At 40.3% G+C, this 16,407-nt stretch overlaps 1 protein-coding gene across 4 annotated transcripts in view; it reads left to right on the forward strand.

Annotated features, from left to right (window-relative positions):
• The window catches only part of TENM1 (teneurin transmembrane protein 1), a 319,629-nt gene extending 303,503 nt beyond the window's left edge, over window positions 1-16,126 (forward strand). For all 4 annotated transcript variants that reach the window (XM_017818756.1, XM_017818745.1, XM_017818772.1 and 1 more), the window contains 5 exons: window positions 2,841-3,137; window positions 7,229-7,616; window positions 8,288-9,508; window positions 9,979-10,121; window positions 11,503-16,126. In XM_017818756.1, coding sequence (XP_017674245.1) covers window positions 2,841-3,137; window positions 7,229-7,616; window positions 8,288-9,508; window positions 9,979-10,121; window positions 11,503-12,261 — 2,808 coding nt within the window. In that variant the 3' untranslated portion in view covers window positions 12,262-16,126. The remainder of the gene's footprint in view (window positions 1-2,840; window positions 3,138-7,228; window positions 7,617-8,287; window positions 9,509-9,978; window positions 10,122-11,502) is intronic.
• The last annotated feature ends 281 nt before the right edge of the window (window positions 16,127-16,407 follow it).

Consider the following 16,407-nt stretch of genomic DNA (forward strand, 5'->3'; position numbering starts at 1 on the left):
CTGGATTTTTGCATGGTGTGAATTCCCTGCTCTGGAAATAGGGCAGAAGTGAGTAAGTTAACTGAAATGCTAGAACAGACATCTAACTTTATCTCAGGATCTAAATCAATGTGGGAAAAAGGAATTAACCACAGGGTTCCTTTAAGTGCAGAACTGCCTGCCCCGACGCTTCCTGAACGTACATAAAACAGTCTATGGGCATGTATGCATTTTATATTAATAATAAATCTATGTACAATCAGGCATTTTAACATCAATCTTAATCTAGCAAGACTTCTTTTTTATCAATTGAACTGCTATTTTAATTGACTTCTAAAAATGAAGCAAAGACTGCTGTTAAAAGTGATGAGCATGATGCATAGTAATACACTGATTAGAATGCAGCTCCATTCCCTCCTGACTTTTGCATAATTTGAGGAACTTGGCATTGGATGCAGTCCAGGTTTTATAACTGAATATCTACAAAATTGAATACTTGGCCTGTCTTGCTTATTTTTTGCCTTTTTTTTTTTTTAGTAACAAAAAAGGAAGTAACTCATTGGCCTCAGTTCAAAAGTCCTGCAGACACAGGCTTTGACAGTCATGTTCATTATTGCATTTAGCAAATGATCTCCCTTTATTTAACAGTCTTACAGCAAATTCTAAAGATGGGACCAAGACCTCTACCAGGGTCTGTGAGTTTACGTTGGCTCAAATCCAAACACAGACAAGGAAATAATGCAATCATCTCATCTGACTTAGACATTGTGGACAGGGTATGTTTGGAAATGAAAGCCCAAAGAAGTACACAATTGTGTGATATTTACACTGCAAAATTTCTAGCTATAAAACTAGTGTAAGTAGAGTCAACAAATGTTTAAAAAATATATAATAAATACTTTTTTTATGCATTTCTAACATTATTGAAGTCAGCTGAATTTTCTCCCTGTTTTCATTAGCTGATATTCCAACCTGACATTGCTTTCAGAAACCAGTTTCCCTAGCTCATACCAGCATACATGAGCTTGAGCCACTCTCAGAAGCTCTTTGCTGTGTTGTATGTATGTTGGAGGAGTCATCTTTATGAAGCCACCAGGATTTGAAATCAGCTTGTCAATAACAATATTGAGATGAGTCATACTATCCATGTATCATCCTCTCTTACCTTGAGAAGGGCATTAAATTTAACTTTAGTATAAGAAAGTAAACAAATGAGACATAAAATGTGCAATAAAAGGGAAGTATTTTAACCTTATTTTAGCTCAGTGAGTTTTCAATTACTGCCACTTTCCACTTCGCTGCTAATTCTGTCTCTGTTTGGTTTTCGTTCTTATTTGTTGTATAGTCTCTGAAATTCAGATTGCAAGCAATTTGTATTTGAGACTTTCCTTTCTCCTAACTGCATTCTACAATAATAATAATAGCAATAAGAACATTAAATATGTACATAGAACATAAATGAATATGAGATAGAGTGTGCCCCCTGCTTGCTTTTCAGTTATTTTGCCACCAAGAGGATTTGTTTTCAGAAATTTCAAGAAGTTTGCTAAAAAATATATTAAACTTAATCCATCAGATTGTATACAAGCAAATATAGTTGAACTGAGCATCACATTTTACTTGGTCTCCTTAACTATCATTAGAGCATAAATTGTAATAGTTACAGCAGTCTACACGGGTATATAGGTATTTTACAACTATTGTAAATGAACACTATTAAAGTTAGACATGTGTGTATATAAAACCCCAGAAATGGTAGTTGAAGAAAGAACACCTGCTTCTTCCAGATTCTCAAATTATTTTGTATCTAAAAACAGAAAGGGGAAAGAAAAAAAATGTTCATTCTAATCACAGCTTGAATTATTAAACAAGTTTTATTAACCATTTACTCTGCGGCTGTGCCTCCAGGTCTCAGTGAGGAGCAAGCACTGTGCCGTGCCCTGTGCTAACACCTGCACTGGCAACCTGTCTGCTGTAAGGAACTTATTAATTGGAATAGAGTGATTAGATAAAATGTGGTACATTAATACAATTAGCATATTGAGCATTGATCTGAAAAAGACAAGTCAATGAACAATGTTTTATGGTTCCCTAAATTATATCTCGGATTTAAATGGCGTTTATCAGTGATTGTCCAGTGGCTAAATGATGTAAGGAGGCAGATGATGGTAGCACTGGGTAAATACATTTTGTCTTCATGAGTCTGGCTCAGCTTTGAACTTGATTTCAAATTGAGCATTGGGTTGCTGTCCATCTGTCAGACACAGCGAGTTTAACAAAAGTTGCAGGTCCCGATGTGGTGAGAGAGATGCCACAAGGACTCTGGCTGGCACCAGGCACCACTGCTGCTGGCTTTCATGAGCTCTGGGAGTGGGGTGGCTTTGTGAAGGAACGTGAGGACACTGGTGAGCAGGGGCTGCAGGAGCTGCAAGCACAGCTCTGCCCTTTGTGCCATCAGCCTGGTGAGGGCTATGCCAGAGCAGCACCTGACCTGTCAACATTAACAGAGCTCGAGAGAGGATGTGAGATAGTAGATCTTTCTTAATTTGTGGGCTTGACAAGGAGCTCATCCACAGCTGAGAAGAAAGAAGAAAAATTTAAGAAAAGGTGAGAGCAGAGGTGAGGGTTTAGCACATGGAAGCGTCCTATAATGTCAAGTATAATAACACTGAGCACAAGCAGCAGTTTATGTTTTGGTCCTTCTATTTCTCATCTGAATCTTTTTCTATTTTCTTGTCTTGAGGAAGGCCCAACTCACAATGTTAAACCATTGCTCACTTTGATAAGCACTGACGCAGATGTGTCTGTTGGGTGTGCTTAGGATGCATTGTTTTCTTACCTTACTGTATCTTTGTGTTTAGACCCACAACAGAAACCTGCTCTCCATCGATTTCGATCACGTTACCAGAACAGGGAAGATTTATGATGATCATCGCAAATTCACCCTGCGAATTATGTATGACCAGACAGGACGCCCCATCTTATGGTCACCCATCAGCAAGTACAATGAGGTCAATATCACATATTCACATTCTGGGTTAGTCACCTATATCCAAAGAGGAACCTGGACTGAGAAAATGGAGTATGATCCAAGTGGGAACATCATTTCCAGAACATGGGCAGATGGTAAAATATGGAGTTACACATATCTAGAAAAGGTAAGTCATTTAAAAAGTGGATTGTTGTACCAAGACAAAAAATATTTCATTTTATATAGGTATTATATTGTGAACTCTGTTATAAAGCTAACTCTTGCAAGAGTATTTAAGACTTTTTAAACAGAAAATACATAGAATTACATAACTAAATAAAAATGTGTGTGGACACACACCTAGATGTCACCTGCTCAAACCTGTCATAGTTTAGTTCTGAAGAAAGTTATCGGCACCTCAGGTTTGCTTAATCGGTAGGTAAAAATGACTTTTTGGTTTCAGTTCAAGTTTAAGTGGATAAAGGACACCCTCACTGCTGAAAAGTATGTTGCTACTTGGGATAATAGTCGAAAAGATAACAGTCACTGAAAGGGAACTTTTTCCCCCCACACAAATACAGTTCTTTTAAGCCAAAATTATGAGCCCCTGAGTACAAACTTGCACCTATTCAGTGCTGCATTGTAAACAAGGGATTGATCCTGTGAGGAGAAAGTTCACTTCAATATTTATGAAGACCATTTAGGGAAAAGCATTAATATGAAATGAGTTATTGTTCTGCTTTTATAGTGACTTTGCATCTAAATTCCCTGAGTATTGTAATTTTCATTTATATCTATATTTAATGGTCACAAAATGTGGAGTGTTGTACGGAATAAGGAGGAACATTTCCTTCATCTGTAGAAACATCTAATTTGGTCTTGTCTCTCAAAACCAAAAAGCCAATAAGTATTTTTAAAGCTTTCAGAACTTCATGTGAACTCGTATTCAAACTTTTTTAAAGAGCAACGTCTTAGACTACTCAATACACCCTGAGTTTGCAGAACATTTTCTCTGAACCTGTAAACTGCAGGGAAAAGCTATAGGGGGTGGGGGGCAGGTGAGGTAACACTGATAGAGGAGGTATTACACACACAAAATCCAGTGACTTTGAAGTTATTTATATACTAAAGAGTTCCAAATGTGTACTTTTAAGATAAACTGTGCTGTACTTATTTTGACTGTGTTTAAGCTTGATCCTCAAAAAACTCAAAGCTAACCCAGTGGGAAAAAAAAAATGATTGAGACTGGAGAATGCATAAAAATGTGATTCCCTCCCTGTCTCCATGCAGTATGGTTCTTGCGTGTGTTAACAAGATTGGCAAACCCCAGGAGCTTCAGAAGTTTGCTTCAGATAAATTTGTCAGGGCTTCTTTTGTCTGTATGGTCTTCTGCAAATTACAAGTAAACAGGCATTTCATACAGGTTTCAAATATTTGGGCAATGTGACTTTTGGAGGAATCTTTTTTTTCTTTGGACATAATGGAGTGTAATTTTGGAAAGATCTTATCTTCTTATCTTTCCAAACCACTTTGTCTGTTCTTAGTTTATGATGAGCTCAGAAATAAAGTCATATAACTTAACACTGTTAGTCTGGAATTCTACACAAATCGCCAAATCCTGATCCTGTAGAAGGAAATGGCTAAAGATTACTGGTTCATGTAGCAGAAGGCTTGGGTTATGCTGTAACTTGTCATTAAAATTACTGAAAATCATACACACCATGCACATAATCTCCCAGCTATTTAATGTACTTTCATGATGTTGTTCCTTGTGCCAAAGAAAGATGAATTCACTGTCAAAAACAGACATTGAAATATCACTTTGTGGCTCCATTAAAGTCAATAACTCATTGTGTTAATTATGTAATGATTGCTAAAGGTTGTCTGAAACCACGTAAGACTCAATAATTCTTTATATGAAAAAAAATCAATTATATAGTTTGCTTCCAATTCATAGTTATTTAATTCTTCAGTTCTAACAATTGATGAGTTAATTTTACATCTTCAAAAATCTCTACCCTTACAAAATTAGCTCAAATAATTAAGGTTTTAAAAAGTGCTATGACATTTGCATTGGAAATAATTCTTACTGATGAGATTCATCTCCTCTTGTTTTGGTCACTTTCCTCAATTAATTAATAGTGATATAAAATCTCCTGAACACTCCAAGCTCGCTTCCAAAATCCAGCAGACAAAATAGATGGCTGGCTGCATGTGTATGTTGGACAGAAATGACATCTAGTGGTGATGCTCAGCATTTGTCTATTCCCAGCAGAGCTCCCAGTAATTGCCACTGGCTGTGTGTCTTGATACACCATACGGCATCAATCATCCTGTGGTTGACCAGGCTCTGGCTGCCTTAATAAAATGACAGCTTTTTGGATGTTTTATGAGCTACTCTCTGAAATCCTTTAAAACAATTAGAACCCAATTTACGCAGAGTTGAAAAATCTATTGTAATATTATTAGGATGAATTGGGAATTAATTTTTTTTCTCTTTATGGTATCCTCTAATAGGCTTGAAAGGATACTAAGTCTCCAGCCCTAGTACTGTCTGTCCTTTTACTATCCTGAACAAAAGTGGAAAAGCCACGAAGTGCTGTAAAAATGGCACACAGGGGCACTAAAGTTATATTGGGGATGTTTCTGATCTTGTTATTCATACTCTGTCAATGGCAGACAGCTTAAAAACAGGCGTGGGAGCAGTATATAGAGAGAGGCGTCACGGCAGTGCTAGGAGAGAGTTCAGTCAGTGGTTTACTGCAGACTGGAGACTCTTGACTGAGGGTGGAAACAAAATAAACACAGTGCTGTTGGAGATGCTTGGCCGAGCAGCAATAAAGTGATCAGAACTAGCTCGGTGTGAAGGTCTGTTGTCACCAGTTGGCACAGGGTGACCTGGAGTGGCATATGTTGGTGCTCTCTGGCTGGTGTACAGGTGACAGATGTCGTTCGCCAAGGGCAGGAAGAAACACATCTTGGGCAGGCAGGGGGCTGGGAGTGCAGAGGGGATGGCCAAGGCTGAGCCTATCTCTGGCCCTTTGAATGAGCATTTGGTTTATTTGTCAGAGCAAAGTGGCTCAGGGCCAATGTTACTTAACATATTGCAGGGCTGAGTTTGTGGTGCTTCCTTCCCGGAGAAGATTTTTGAGCTTAGAGGAAAAAAATACTGGTTTTCTGATTTTTTTCCCCAGTGCTCTGTAAGAAAGCAGTCACACTGTTCCTTGTAAGACTTTGTTTTGCATGTCTCAACCATGCAGAAGCCTGACAAATTTGCTTATGTGCCTGGTAGGTTTGAGCTGTGGGCTAAGACCTGTGTAGTGTCGGCGCTAAGTCCCAACTCAGACAGTGTGGCAAGGATGTGCAGTGCTCTGCTCCAGCCAAACCACTTGCTGGAGCTGGGGAAAGGCTACAGAGTTCCCCCATACAGTTTCACTCTTTGTTTTCGTTATGCTTGTTCCAACAGTGACTGTTCACCAGCGGGCTTGTACTCTGTGACACTGTGACTTTGCACAGGACAAGTAAAAAGGTTTACAGAACCCAAATTTTAGTTATTGACAGAAAAAAGTCTGCCATGCTTGCACATTCACTTTGCAGACAAACAAAACAGATTTCACTGACCAGCCACAATTAACCAACACAGGGCAAGTATCAAGTACCTGTGTAGAAATTATATTCTTTGTCAAAGTTAAAAACCAATGATAGAAGTAGTTACACCAAAGAACCTGCAGACTATTTTCATCCATCTGTAAGTGTGGAGGTACTGTGAGCTCTGGAGTGACATGCATTTAAAAGAAGACATACAAAAAAGGGGTAGGTCTGTGCTGGAGATATGCAGAGTGCCAGTAAAAGCTAAACATCTTGTATATACACAAAGTTGCCCCTTTCCAATTCCCTTAGGCACATCTGCTGGTGCAGATGCTCTGCCTGTGTGTGAGGAAGAGGTTTTCTCTGTATTGGCTTCCTGAGAGATTGACCTAAATATTTCAAAGCAACATAGCAAGCCAGCATGAGGCTGAAATGCTACTGAGAGCCACATCTGCCTTCCAGTTTGGAGATCCTTACCTCTAGACTTATTATTATTCTCCTCCTGTTTCGTACCACCTTGCTGGCCAGGTCTCCTGGAGCTGGAAGCTCCACTTGGAATTGTACAGACCGCAAAAGCAAACTACAAGAGCGAGCAGTTGTTTCAGCATTCCCATAACCTTCAGGCACTCACTAGATGAATAACCACGTGCTTGATCGGCCCCTTACCCTGCCCTTGCTGTTTGGTTGCAGTCCGTGATGCTCCTGTTGCACAGCCAGCGTCGCTACATCTTCGAGTACGACCAGTCGGATTACCTGCTGTCGGTCACCATGCCGAGCATGGTGCGCCACGCCCTGCAGACCATGCTCTCCGTCGGCTACTACCGCAACATCTACACCCCTCCCGACAGCGGCGCCGCCTTCATACAGGACCTCACCAGGGACGGGCGACTGCTCCAGACCCTGTACCCCGGGACAGGCCGCAGAGTCCTCTACAAGTATACCAAGCAGTCCCGACTCTCTGAGATTCTTTATGATACTACTCAAGTCACGTTCACCTACGAGGAATCTTCTGGGGTTATTAAAACAATACATTTAATGCATGATGGGTTCATCTGCACCATCAGATACAGGCAAACAGGTTTGTGCAACTGTGGCTACTTTGCTAAAGTTTTTGGATTTGATCCTGCACTTACCTGGCATGAAATTCCATTACTTTTATGTCTACAAGTTCTTATATTTTATGTTTCAATAGAAAAATATGTGTGTATATCTTTGTGTCTGTGTCTATAGGTGAATATAGCTGTCCCATTTGAAATACAGTCTTCTTTTTATTGCTTGGTATGGAATAGCTCTTAGAATGTTTGGTTGTTTTTATTCCACTGTGTGGATATTTGCTAAATACTAAATCAAGTTGGTTTATTGTTTGTGTTTTCAAGTTTCCCTGTTTACACCATAATCTAACATAAATTCAAAAGAACTGTTTATATAAGGAAAGAAATCCATGTAAAATAAATTTAGTTAAGAATTATCTTGTAAGTAAATAGAAATAATAATTATGAATAAACCAGCATTCATTTAAATGAATGTTAATAAAATATAAATAATTTGTAGAGAAAGCATTAATAAAGGTTTGTGAGAGAATAATCTAACATATTCTTAGTGAATGGTATTTTCTGAGACAGGCAGCAATTAAGGCTTAAGGGTATGTTTGAGTTCATGATCTGTCTGTGTTAGATCTGTAGGGTAAGTAAACTGTGGGCGTCATTCATTATTTTCATTATTCCTCTTTCCCCTATTTGTTTTGGACAGGTCCGCTTATTAGTCGCCAGATCTTCAGGTTTAGTGAAGAAGGGCTTGTAAATGCCAGATTTGACTACAGCTATAACAACTTCCGTGTCACGAGCATGCAGGCCATGATCAACGAGACGCCTCTTCCCATTGACCTGTACCGTTACGTCGATGTTTCTGGCAGGACTGAACAATTTGGAAAATTCAGTGTAATTAATTATGATTTAAACCAAGTTATAACCACCACTGTGATGAAGCATACCAAAATCTTCAGTGCCAATGGTCAGGTGATTGAAGTACAATATGAAATTCTCAAGTCCATCGCTTACTGGATGACCATCCAGTATGACAATATGGGGCGCATGGTGATCTGTGATATACGTGTCGGTGTAGATGCCAATATAACAAGATATTTTTATGAATACGATGCTGATGGTCAACTCCAGACCGTGTCTGTGAATGACAAAACCCAGTGGCGCTACAGCTATGACCTTAATGGCAACATCAACTTGCTGAGCCATGGAAACAGCGCGCGCCTCACTCCTCTGAGATACGATCTGAGAGATCGCATTACCAGACTTGGAGAAATCCAATACAAAATGGATGAAGATGGCTTTCTCAGGCAAAGAGGCAATGAGATCTTTGAGTACAACTCTAATGGTTTGCTGAACAAAGCGTACAACAAAGTGTCTGGCTGGACTGTGCAATACTGTTATGATGGTCTTGGAAGACGAGTTGCAAGCAAATCAAGCCTAGGACAACACTTACAGTTCTTTTATGCTGATCTCTCCAACCCAATAAGAGTTACTCACTTGTACAATCATTCTAGCTCAGAAATAACATCCCTCTATTATGATCTTCAAGGTCATCTCATTGCGATGGAATTAAGCAGTGGAGAAGAATATTATGTTGCTTGTGATAACACTGGAACACCTCTAGCTGTGTTTAGCAGTCGAGGCCAAGTCATAAAAGAAATTTTGTACACCCCATATGGAGAGATCTACCAGGACACTAATCCAGATTTCGAGGTTATCATCGGTTTTCATGGAGGACTTTATGATTCTCTTACTAAATTAGTTCATCTCGGTCAGCGGGACTATGATGTCATTGCTGGTCGGTGGACGACACCAAATCATCACATATGGAAGCGCCTGAATGCTGTCCCACAACCATTTAATCTCTATTCATTTGAAAATAATTATCCAGTTGGCAGAATCCAAGATGTTGCTAAGTATACAACAGGTAAAAGTAACACGTTTCTCATGAAAACTCTTTATCAAATTCTGGTATGGATTCAACATTCCAGAAATCTTTTGTATACATCCAAAGTTACTTTTTGTCTCTAATTTTAAATGTATTGAAGTCATTTCTTTAATAGACTGCGCTTGATCTGTTTTCTAGAGCCTTTATGATAACCAAGAAAATAATTAATAGTTGCTTCTGCTGCTTTTCTCAGTGCTAAAATTAAGGGAAGAATGGAGGCAGCTTAATTTTAATTTTTTCCATTATAAATAGATAGAAGGAACACTACTGATTTCAGTATAGCTATGCTTTGTAACCAAATAATTTGTTTGCTAAAATAAATGCTGTAACTAGTAGGGAAACATAAATTGATGTGAAATCATTATTTCTGCCTAGCTGGAATTTCTGCAGACTGCCCTTTTTCTAGGACTTACGTGCCTTTTTGCTAACATCCTTTTCTTGTTTTATAGACATTGGAAGTTGGCTAGAGCTGTTTGGTTTCCAGTTGCACAACGTGCTGCCTGGATTCCCAAAACCGGAGATAGAAGCTTTGGAGACAACATACGAACTTCTGCAGCTTCAAATAAAAACCCAAGAGTGGGATCCTGGAAAGGTTAGCAAAAACTCAGTTTAGCTGCTTCTAATACTAAACTAAGGAGTTTTATTAGAAAATATTGGAGACCAAGGAAACAATGTGACTGTATCTTTTGACATAACGGGAAAGACAAATAGTTTAACAATGATAGAATCTTTAATGTTGTCAGAGTGGAGGAGAGCTTTAAGGAGACAGCAACACAGTGAGGGAAATTTGCAGCTGTTCATAGAAAAAATATCCAAATTTGAAGAGCAGAATAGGCAAAAGAGTGAAAGTGTTTATGTGAAAATTGAAAAAACCACAGAAAATCTTGTGCAATTGAAAAATTAAAACTGTAGATTTTCATCTGTGTTAGCAAAGATGCCACAGGAGCTGCAAAATCACTGAGGTTATAAACAGCTTTACAAGTCAGTACCTCTGCATAATTATTGCAGGAAACAGGAATGTTGCTATGGATTTGTAGGGGGTCTGTAAATCTCAGCCTTGCTCCAGGGCTTATTTTCCATAAAGAAGAGCCAGGCAGCAGCTATCAGAGTCCAGCAATCAATGTGACTGCAATAGGACCAACTACCTCTGAGCGAGCATTCATGTTTTGCATTTGATCATATGAACATCTGTTAACAAAGAACTATGCTTTTGTAAAGATGCCTTTCCTCTTAGTCAGGGAAGGGAATTATAAAGCATTGAGAGTTCACGTTAAAGTTCACAACATTTAACACACTTCCCATGCACAAACAACTGCACCAAGTGCAGAAGGCTGGGGGGTCACGCCTGAAGTAAGGGCATGTCCATGGAAAATTGTCACTGAGATATTAAAGAAGCTTTTACAAGGCACAGAAAAGATGTAGTGATGGGTATAGTGTTAAACAACAAAGAGATGGTTGGAATGAAGCTTCTTTTAGCCTCTATGGGGAGTAAGATCTGCAAATGTGATATACTTGCCTGGTTCCTGTTGTTCTAGTGCCTCAAGACCTTCACAACCTGCTTTCCTTAAAGAATGGGCTATAAAATCTGTTACTGTGATTTTACAGAAGATGAGCACAGCTTTGAGTTCAGCTTTTTCTGAACTGCCTAAGGGCTGTTCAGAAGACGTAAAGACCAACCATTAGAGTTCAAGGGGGAGGAAGAATTTAAAGGAAGAACAAATACAAAAATAGCATTTGTGATAAACATCTTTTCATTTGCTTTCTAGAAATGAAGGAGTCCAAGAGACAGAAAGCACTACCACAGGCAATTAGAAAGCCTGTGCATATGTCCAGGTTCTGTAGCTGTGTACAATATTTTCCAAAAAAATTGGAGATCCATTCTAAGCAATTAAGAGATGAGTAAGGTCTGTGAGATACTGTAATGAACTGCAAGGTGCCTCACCTGCAAACTTGACTGGTGTTTTCTTTTCCAGACTATCCTTGGCATTCAGTGTGAGCTACAAAAGCAACTCCGAAACTTTATATCCTTGGACCAACTTCCTATGACACCCAGGTATAGTGATGGCAAGTGTTCTGAGGGAGTGAAGCAACTGAGGTTTGCAGCTGTTCCTTCAGTATTCGGGAAAGGCATCAAATTCGCTATAAAGGACGGGATAGTGACAGCTGACATTATCGGTGTGGCTAACGAGGACAGCCGGCGCATTGCTGCCATCCTCAACAACGCTCATTATCTGGAGAACCTGCATTTCACCATTGAGGGCCGAGACACCCATTACTTCATCAAGCTGGGCTCTTTGGAAGAAGATTTGGCCCTCATCGGCAGCACCGGAGGGCGCCGCATCTTGGAGAATGGCGTCAACGTGACGGTGTCGCAGATGACTTCTGTGATCAACGGCAGGACTAGACGCTTTGCTGACATCCAGCTCCAGCACGGCGCACTCTGCTTTAACGTGCGGTATGGAACAACAGTGGAAGAGGAAAAAAACCACGTCCTGGAGATAGCCAGGCAGCGAGCTGTGGCTCAGGCCTGGACTAAGGAGCAGAGACGGCTACAGGAGGGGGAAGAAGGAATTCGAGCATGGACAGACGGAGAGAAACAGCAGCTTTTAAGCACTGGGAGGGTACAAGGCTACGATGGATATTTTGTTTTATCTGTGGAGCAGTATCTCGAACTTTCTGACAGTGCCAATAATATTCACTTCATGAGACAGAGTGAAATAGGCAGAAGGTAACAAAGAAAATCTCTGCCTTTGCGTCACCAAAGACTGCCTGTTTTTAAACGTAAAATGGTTTATTGTATTGGTTTTTCTAGATCAGAACTCTGTATATATAAATATAGAGGAAAAAAACATATCCAACTGCCTTTAAATGTGACAGAAGATGGTATTTTAATATTGTTTGTTTAACTCTTTGAGAGATGACAGTGACAATTTTTAGTTCTTGTGTGGCAGTATTCAAAAATTTCAGAAGCAGAGTCCTGCGAGCCGAGCGCCGCGACCTGCGCGCGAGGTGCCCGGGGTGACACCGCACAGCCCTGCGGGGTAGGGGCGAGCGCCACATGCTCTGCCTTCTTCTAAAGAAACACAACTTTTTTGTTGTTGGTTTAATAATTCACCAGTTATTTAAAAGGTTACAGAGCCTGATTCTGCAACCCATATTTACTGGGTGGTTTTTATCCCAGTGAGATCTCCCGTAAATTCCAGGGATTGCACACAGAAACCAGACTGTGTATGGAAACTTCGTAGTTGCTCACCAACCCCGCACATGTCATTCCTCACAGCTAGGAGCTAAGGGATTTCCTAACCTGGGAAATCTGACTTGTGTTGGATTCAGTACATACAAGGCTGTCCCCTGTGGCCTTTGCTCTGTTGTGGCCGCCCCTCAGTCACCCCATGTTGAACACCACATTATGTCTACTCGTTCGTGTGGGGTCTCTCTCCCAGGGTTTCCCTTGGCACTGGAATATACTGCAGTCTGGGAGCACACGTAGAGCTGCCAGTCTGCCTGGTGGAGGGATGTGGGTGGCACAGCATTACCGGGCTTCAGCCAAGCTGTAATCTTTAGGAGGCTCTCTGCTGGCATCGGTGTGCTCCAGGCTGGGCTTTAACCCCGTGCTTTGGGGACAACCCAGCTGGGAGCCTACAGGGAGCAGTAACAAGCCGTGCAGGATCAGTCCTGCCTGTAGTCACTGGGCCAGGACTTGTCTTTACACAGATGATTTGGAAGTTGCAGTGTTGTTGGGTTAAGGCATCGTGTTCTTTTCATCTCAAATTAATAATCCTGTTGTAGTACTCATTTTTCCAAGTCTGAAGAAGATTGGTGGGTTGGGAGTTGATGAACCTAAGTGTGGATAGTAAATGTGTTGATATGTTGGAGATGACTCTTCACTTTTCAGCTCAATATCTAGAGCACATAGAAAAGCATTATATTGCATGGACAGAAATTTTTATTTCCCAAGGTATCATGCGCTGCTGGCACAGTTACTTCATAGCAGAGTAGGTGATCCTTCCTCCAGCTTGTCATTGTTACAAGACCTGATTATCAGGAGGTGAGGCGGGCACACGGGGAGGGGGGGGATGGGCAAGCAGTTTTCCTTTACTGACTTTCAGAGGGAGCTAGAAGTCTTGTTATAGAGCCTGTGTATCCGTAACAGTGATGTTATTGCACATTTCTTTCAAAACAGACATAGTAATATATTGAAACAATTTCTGTTCATATTTACTGAAGCCAACAAAGTGCATTCTTTGTCTTTCTTCCTTTTTCCAGTTTTCTCTTTTCCCTTGTTTTTGGGCAAGTGGAGCAGACTGTACCCAAGTTAGAGATGAGCCTGAACTGGCATCTGAGACCTGAGCCCCTCACTGGGGTTTGAGCTCAGCTCTCAGCCTCATTCCATGGTCTTCTCTTCCCAGACTCCCTCTGCTCCCCTGGGAGCCATTACAGCTTTAGGGGTGCGGGATCAGGCTGAGTGGGAGCCTGGCCCCTGAAACCCTCCTTTATCCCCAGCCAGGGGGAACTGTGGACCAAAATCTGCACGTACACATTGTGATCAGGCTCATCATTAACTAATGTACAGGACAGGGAGCTGACAACATCCAGGTTTCACAGCTCAGATTTCTGTAATTTTCCATACAATCACGGAGAATTTGAATACCTCCACACCAGCCTAAAAATGGACCTTCAAATCCTTGAGCCTCTAATATGCTTTTAATCAATGGAAGAATAATTTATTAATTGTATATAGAGAGTGCATTCATAAATGTGATGATGTATTTTATCACTGATCCAAGATGTCAATATTAGAGTCTATTTTACTTATATTTTAAGCAATTATACTTTTTTGCAATTCACTAATGAGGATCATTTTCAAACTGCTTTAAATATCCATTATAAACAAATATTTGAAGCTATTAGAGTTACCTTGAACTGTGCATTTCTAGTATGTAATACTTATTTAGTTAGCTTGTGCCTTTAGTTTCTTAAAGTTATATTTGTATTATATGCAGGAAATGCACTTTGTATTACCTACAGCTGTGGTTTTTAATACTGCCTTGATTACTGTTGTTCTCATGTTATGCCAAAAGGTCTAAGAGTGAAATGTGTTACGAGTTTGTCTTTGGAAGTAGATTTGGCATTTTCCCATTTCCTGGGTGCAGTCTAAGGTACATTTTGAACAATATCTCTTATGAGAATATGGATCCATTAAGACTTGCACGATATTACATGGCCCAGTTACAAGAGCAAAAAAAATGCCTTCATCGTAACAGTTTCGTAAATTTAGGAAACTGAATATAAATGTTGTGTTGAGATTACAGCGCTAAAGAAATGTGTTATTACTGCAAGCGCATGGGAGACTGAAGTCGTAGATACACATGGGCCAGCCAGCAGTGATTCGTGAGAACTACATGAACAAATAGCTTTGGACCATCTTGTTCATGAACAACCTCAGATGGAGGCAGGGAATATTTCAGTCTCCATTTTTTTTTTCTAGTAGTTAGACCAATTTCTCAGTGGTTGGTTGTTTGGTTGGTTTTTTTTTTAATATATCTCATTTTCTTTTTTTCTTTTTTCTTTTTTTTTGATTTTGCACTATAGCCTAGAGACCCAATTGAGGAAAAAAAGAAAAATAATAGCATGGAAATTTTTACTGTTATTTAGATCAGATGATAATTTGATGCTAGCATTCTGCACTGCAAACAAGGTTCTGAAAGTGGAAAAAAGAAAATAATTAAAACAAAATAAAAACCACTATTGCACACTATTCTGTAGCAAAGTACCTACCATGAGAAATTCGTGCTATATTTTTTATGACAACCAAATGAATAGTGTGTACAATAACATTTCCTTTGCTTTCATATTTATTTAGCAAATCTAGAACATTTCAAAGTTATAAATATATATATATAGATATCTATGTAGAACATAGCCAAATAAATATATATGAACTGGTCAGTTTGCAACTGGGCGTACACACCTTAGCTCTTTGGTTTGAGCTCTTTTGCATTCCTCAGCTGTGCACTGGCTGGCCAGGGGTGGCCTCACACTTTGACCATGCTCTGGGGTCCCACCCTGCGCCCCCCTGCCCACTGAGCCCCCTCACCAGCGGCCAGGGCTGGGCTCATAGGGCAGCAGCTTCTCCAGGGTGAGCAATGGCAATGGGTGCTGTTGGAAGCCAAGGTGCTGCTCCAAAGAGGAAGGTGGTTTAGGCAGAGGAGCTCCTCTGGTTTAGCTGAGCCAAAGGAGATGGGCAGATCCCCAGCAGGGTGTTCGTGTGCTCGGGGCGCTCGCCGTAGTGCGGCTGATCTGGCGCGGTGACACCCAGCTCAGGCTGTGCCAACAGCCCTGAGGGTTTTCCTGTCAAATGCTGACTGTTATTTAAACCTCTTCTTGATACAAAACATTACCGGGTCGAAAGCACCCTGGCTGCCAGAGGAATCGCTTCCAGGCAGAAACTGGGAATGGTGGAGTCGGACTCGCTGTCGATTTGTCTGGGCATTTGTCACCTGCCATTATTTGTCTAAGGAAACGTGTTTGACAATTTCCAGTTTTTCCTTAGATCTCGTGGTGGACTTTAGCCTTTTAATAAATGTTAGTATATCAGATCGTGTCCTTGACAGTATTTTACTTGTATGAACCATGATAAAACATTACAATCTTCATACTCTTCTGGCAGAAGTGTCAATAAACGAGAACGAGAAGCATAGCATACGATATATGTCAAAGTAATGTTCCTTTTTAGCTTTCTCATCAACAGTAAAAAATGTTTACAATGTATGCCAAGATCTTCACTTTCTGTCTAACACCAGTTAGAGGTTCTGATCTTACAGAAATTGTGTTATAATGGCCTCAGCCTCGTTGCTAGGAAACAATAGATCCCAATT

The sequence above is a fragment of the Lepidothrix coronata genome, unplaced genomic scaffold (genome assembly GCF_001604755.1).
Source record: "Lepidothrix coronata isolate B3197 unplaced genomic scaffold, Lepidothrix_coronata-1.0 Scaffold2, whole genome shotgun sequence".
Classification (NCBI taxonomy): Eukaryota; Metazoa; Chordata; class Aves; order Passeriformes; family Pipridae; genus Lepidothrix; species Lepidothrix coronata.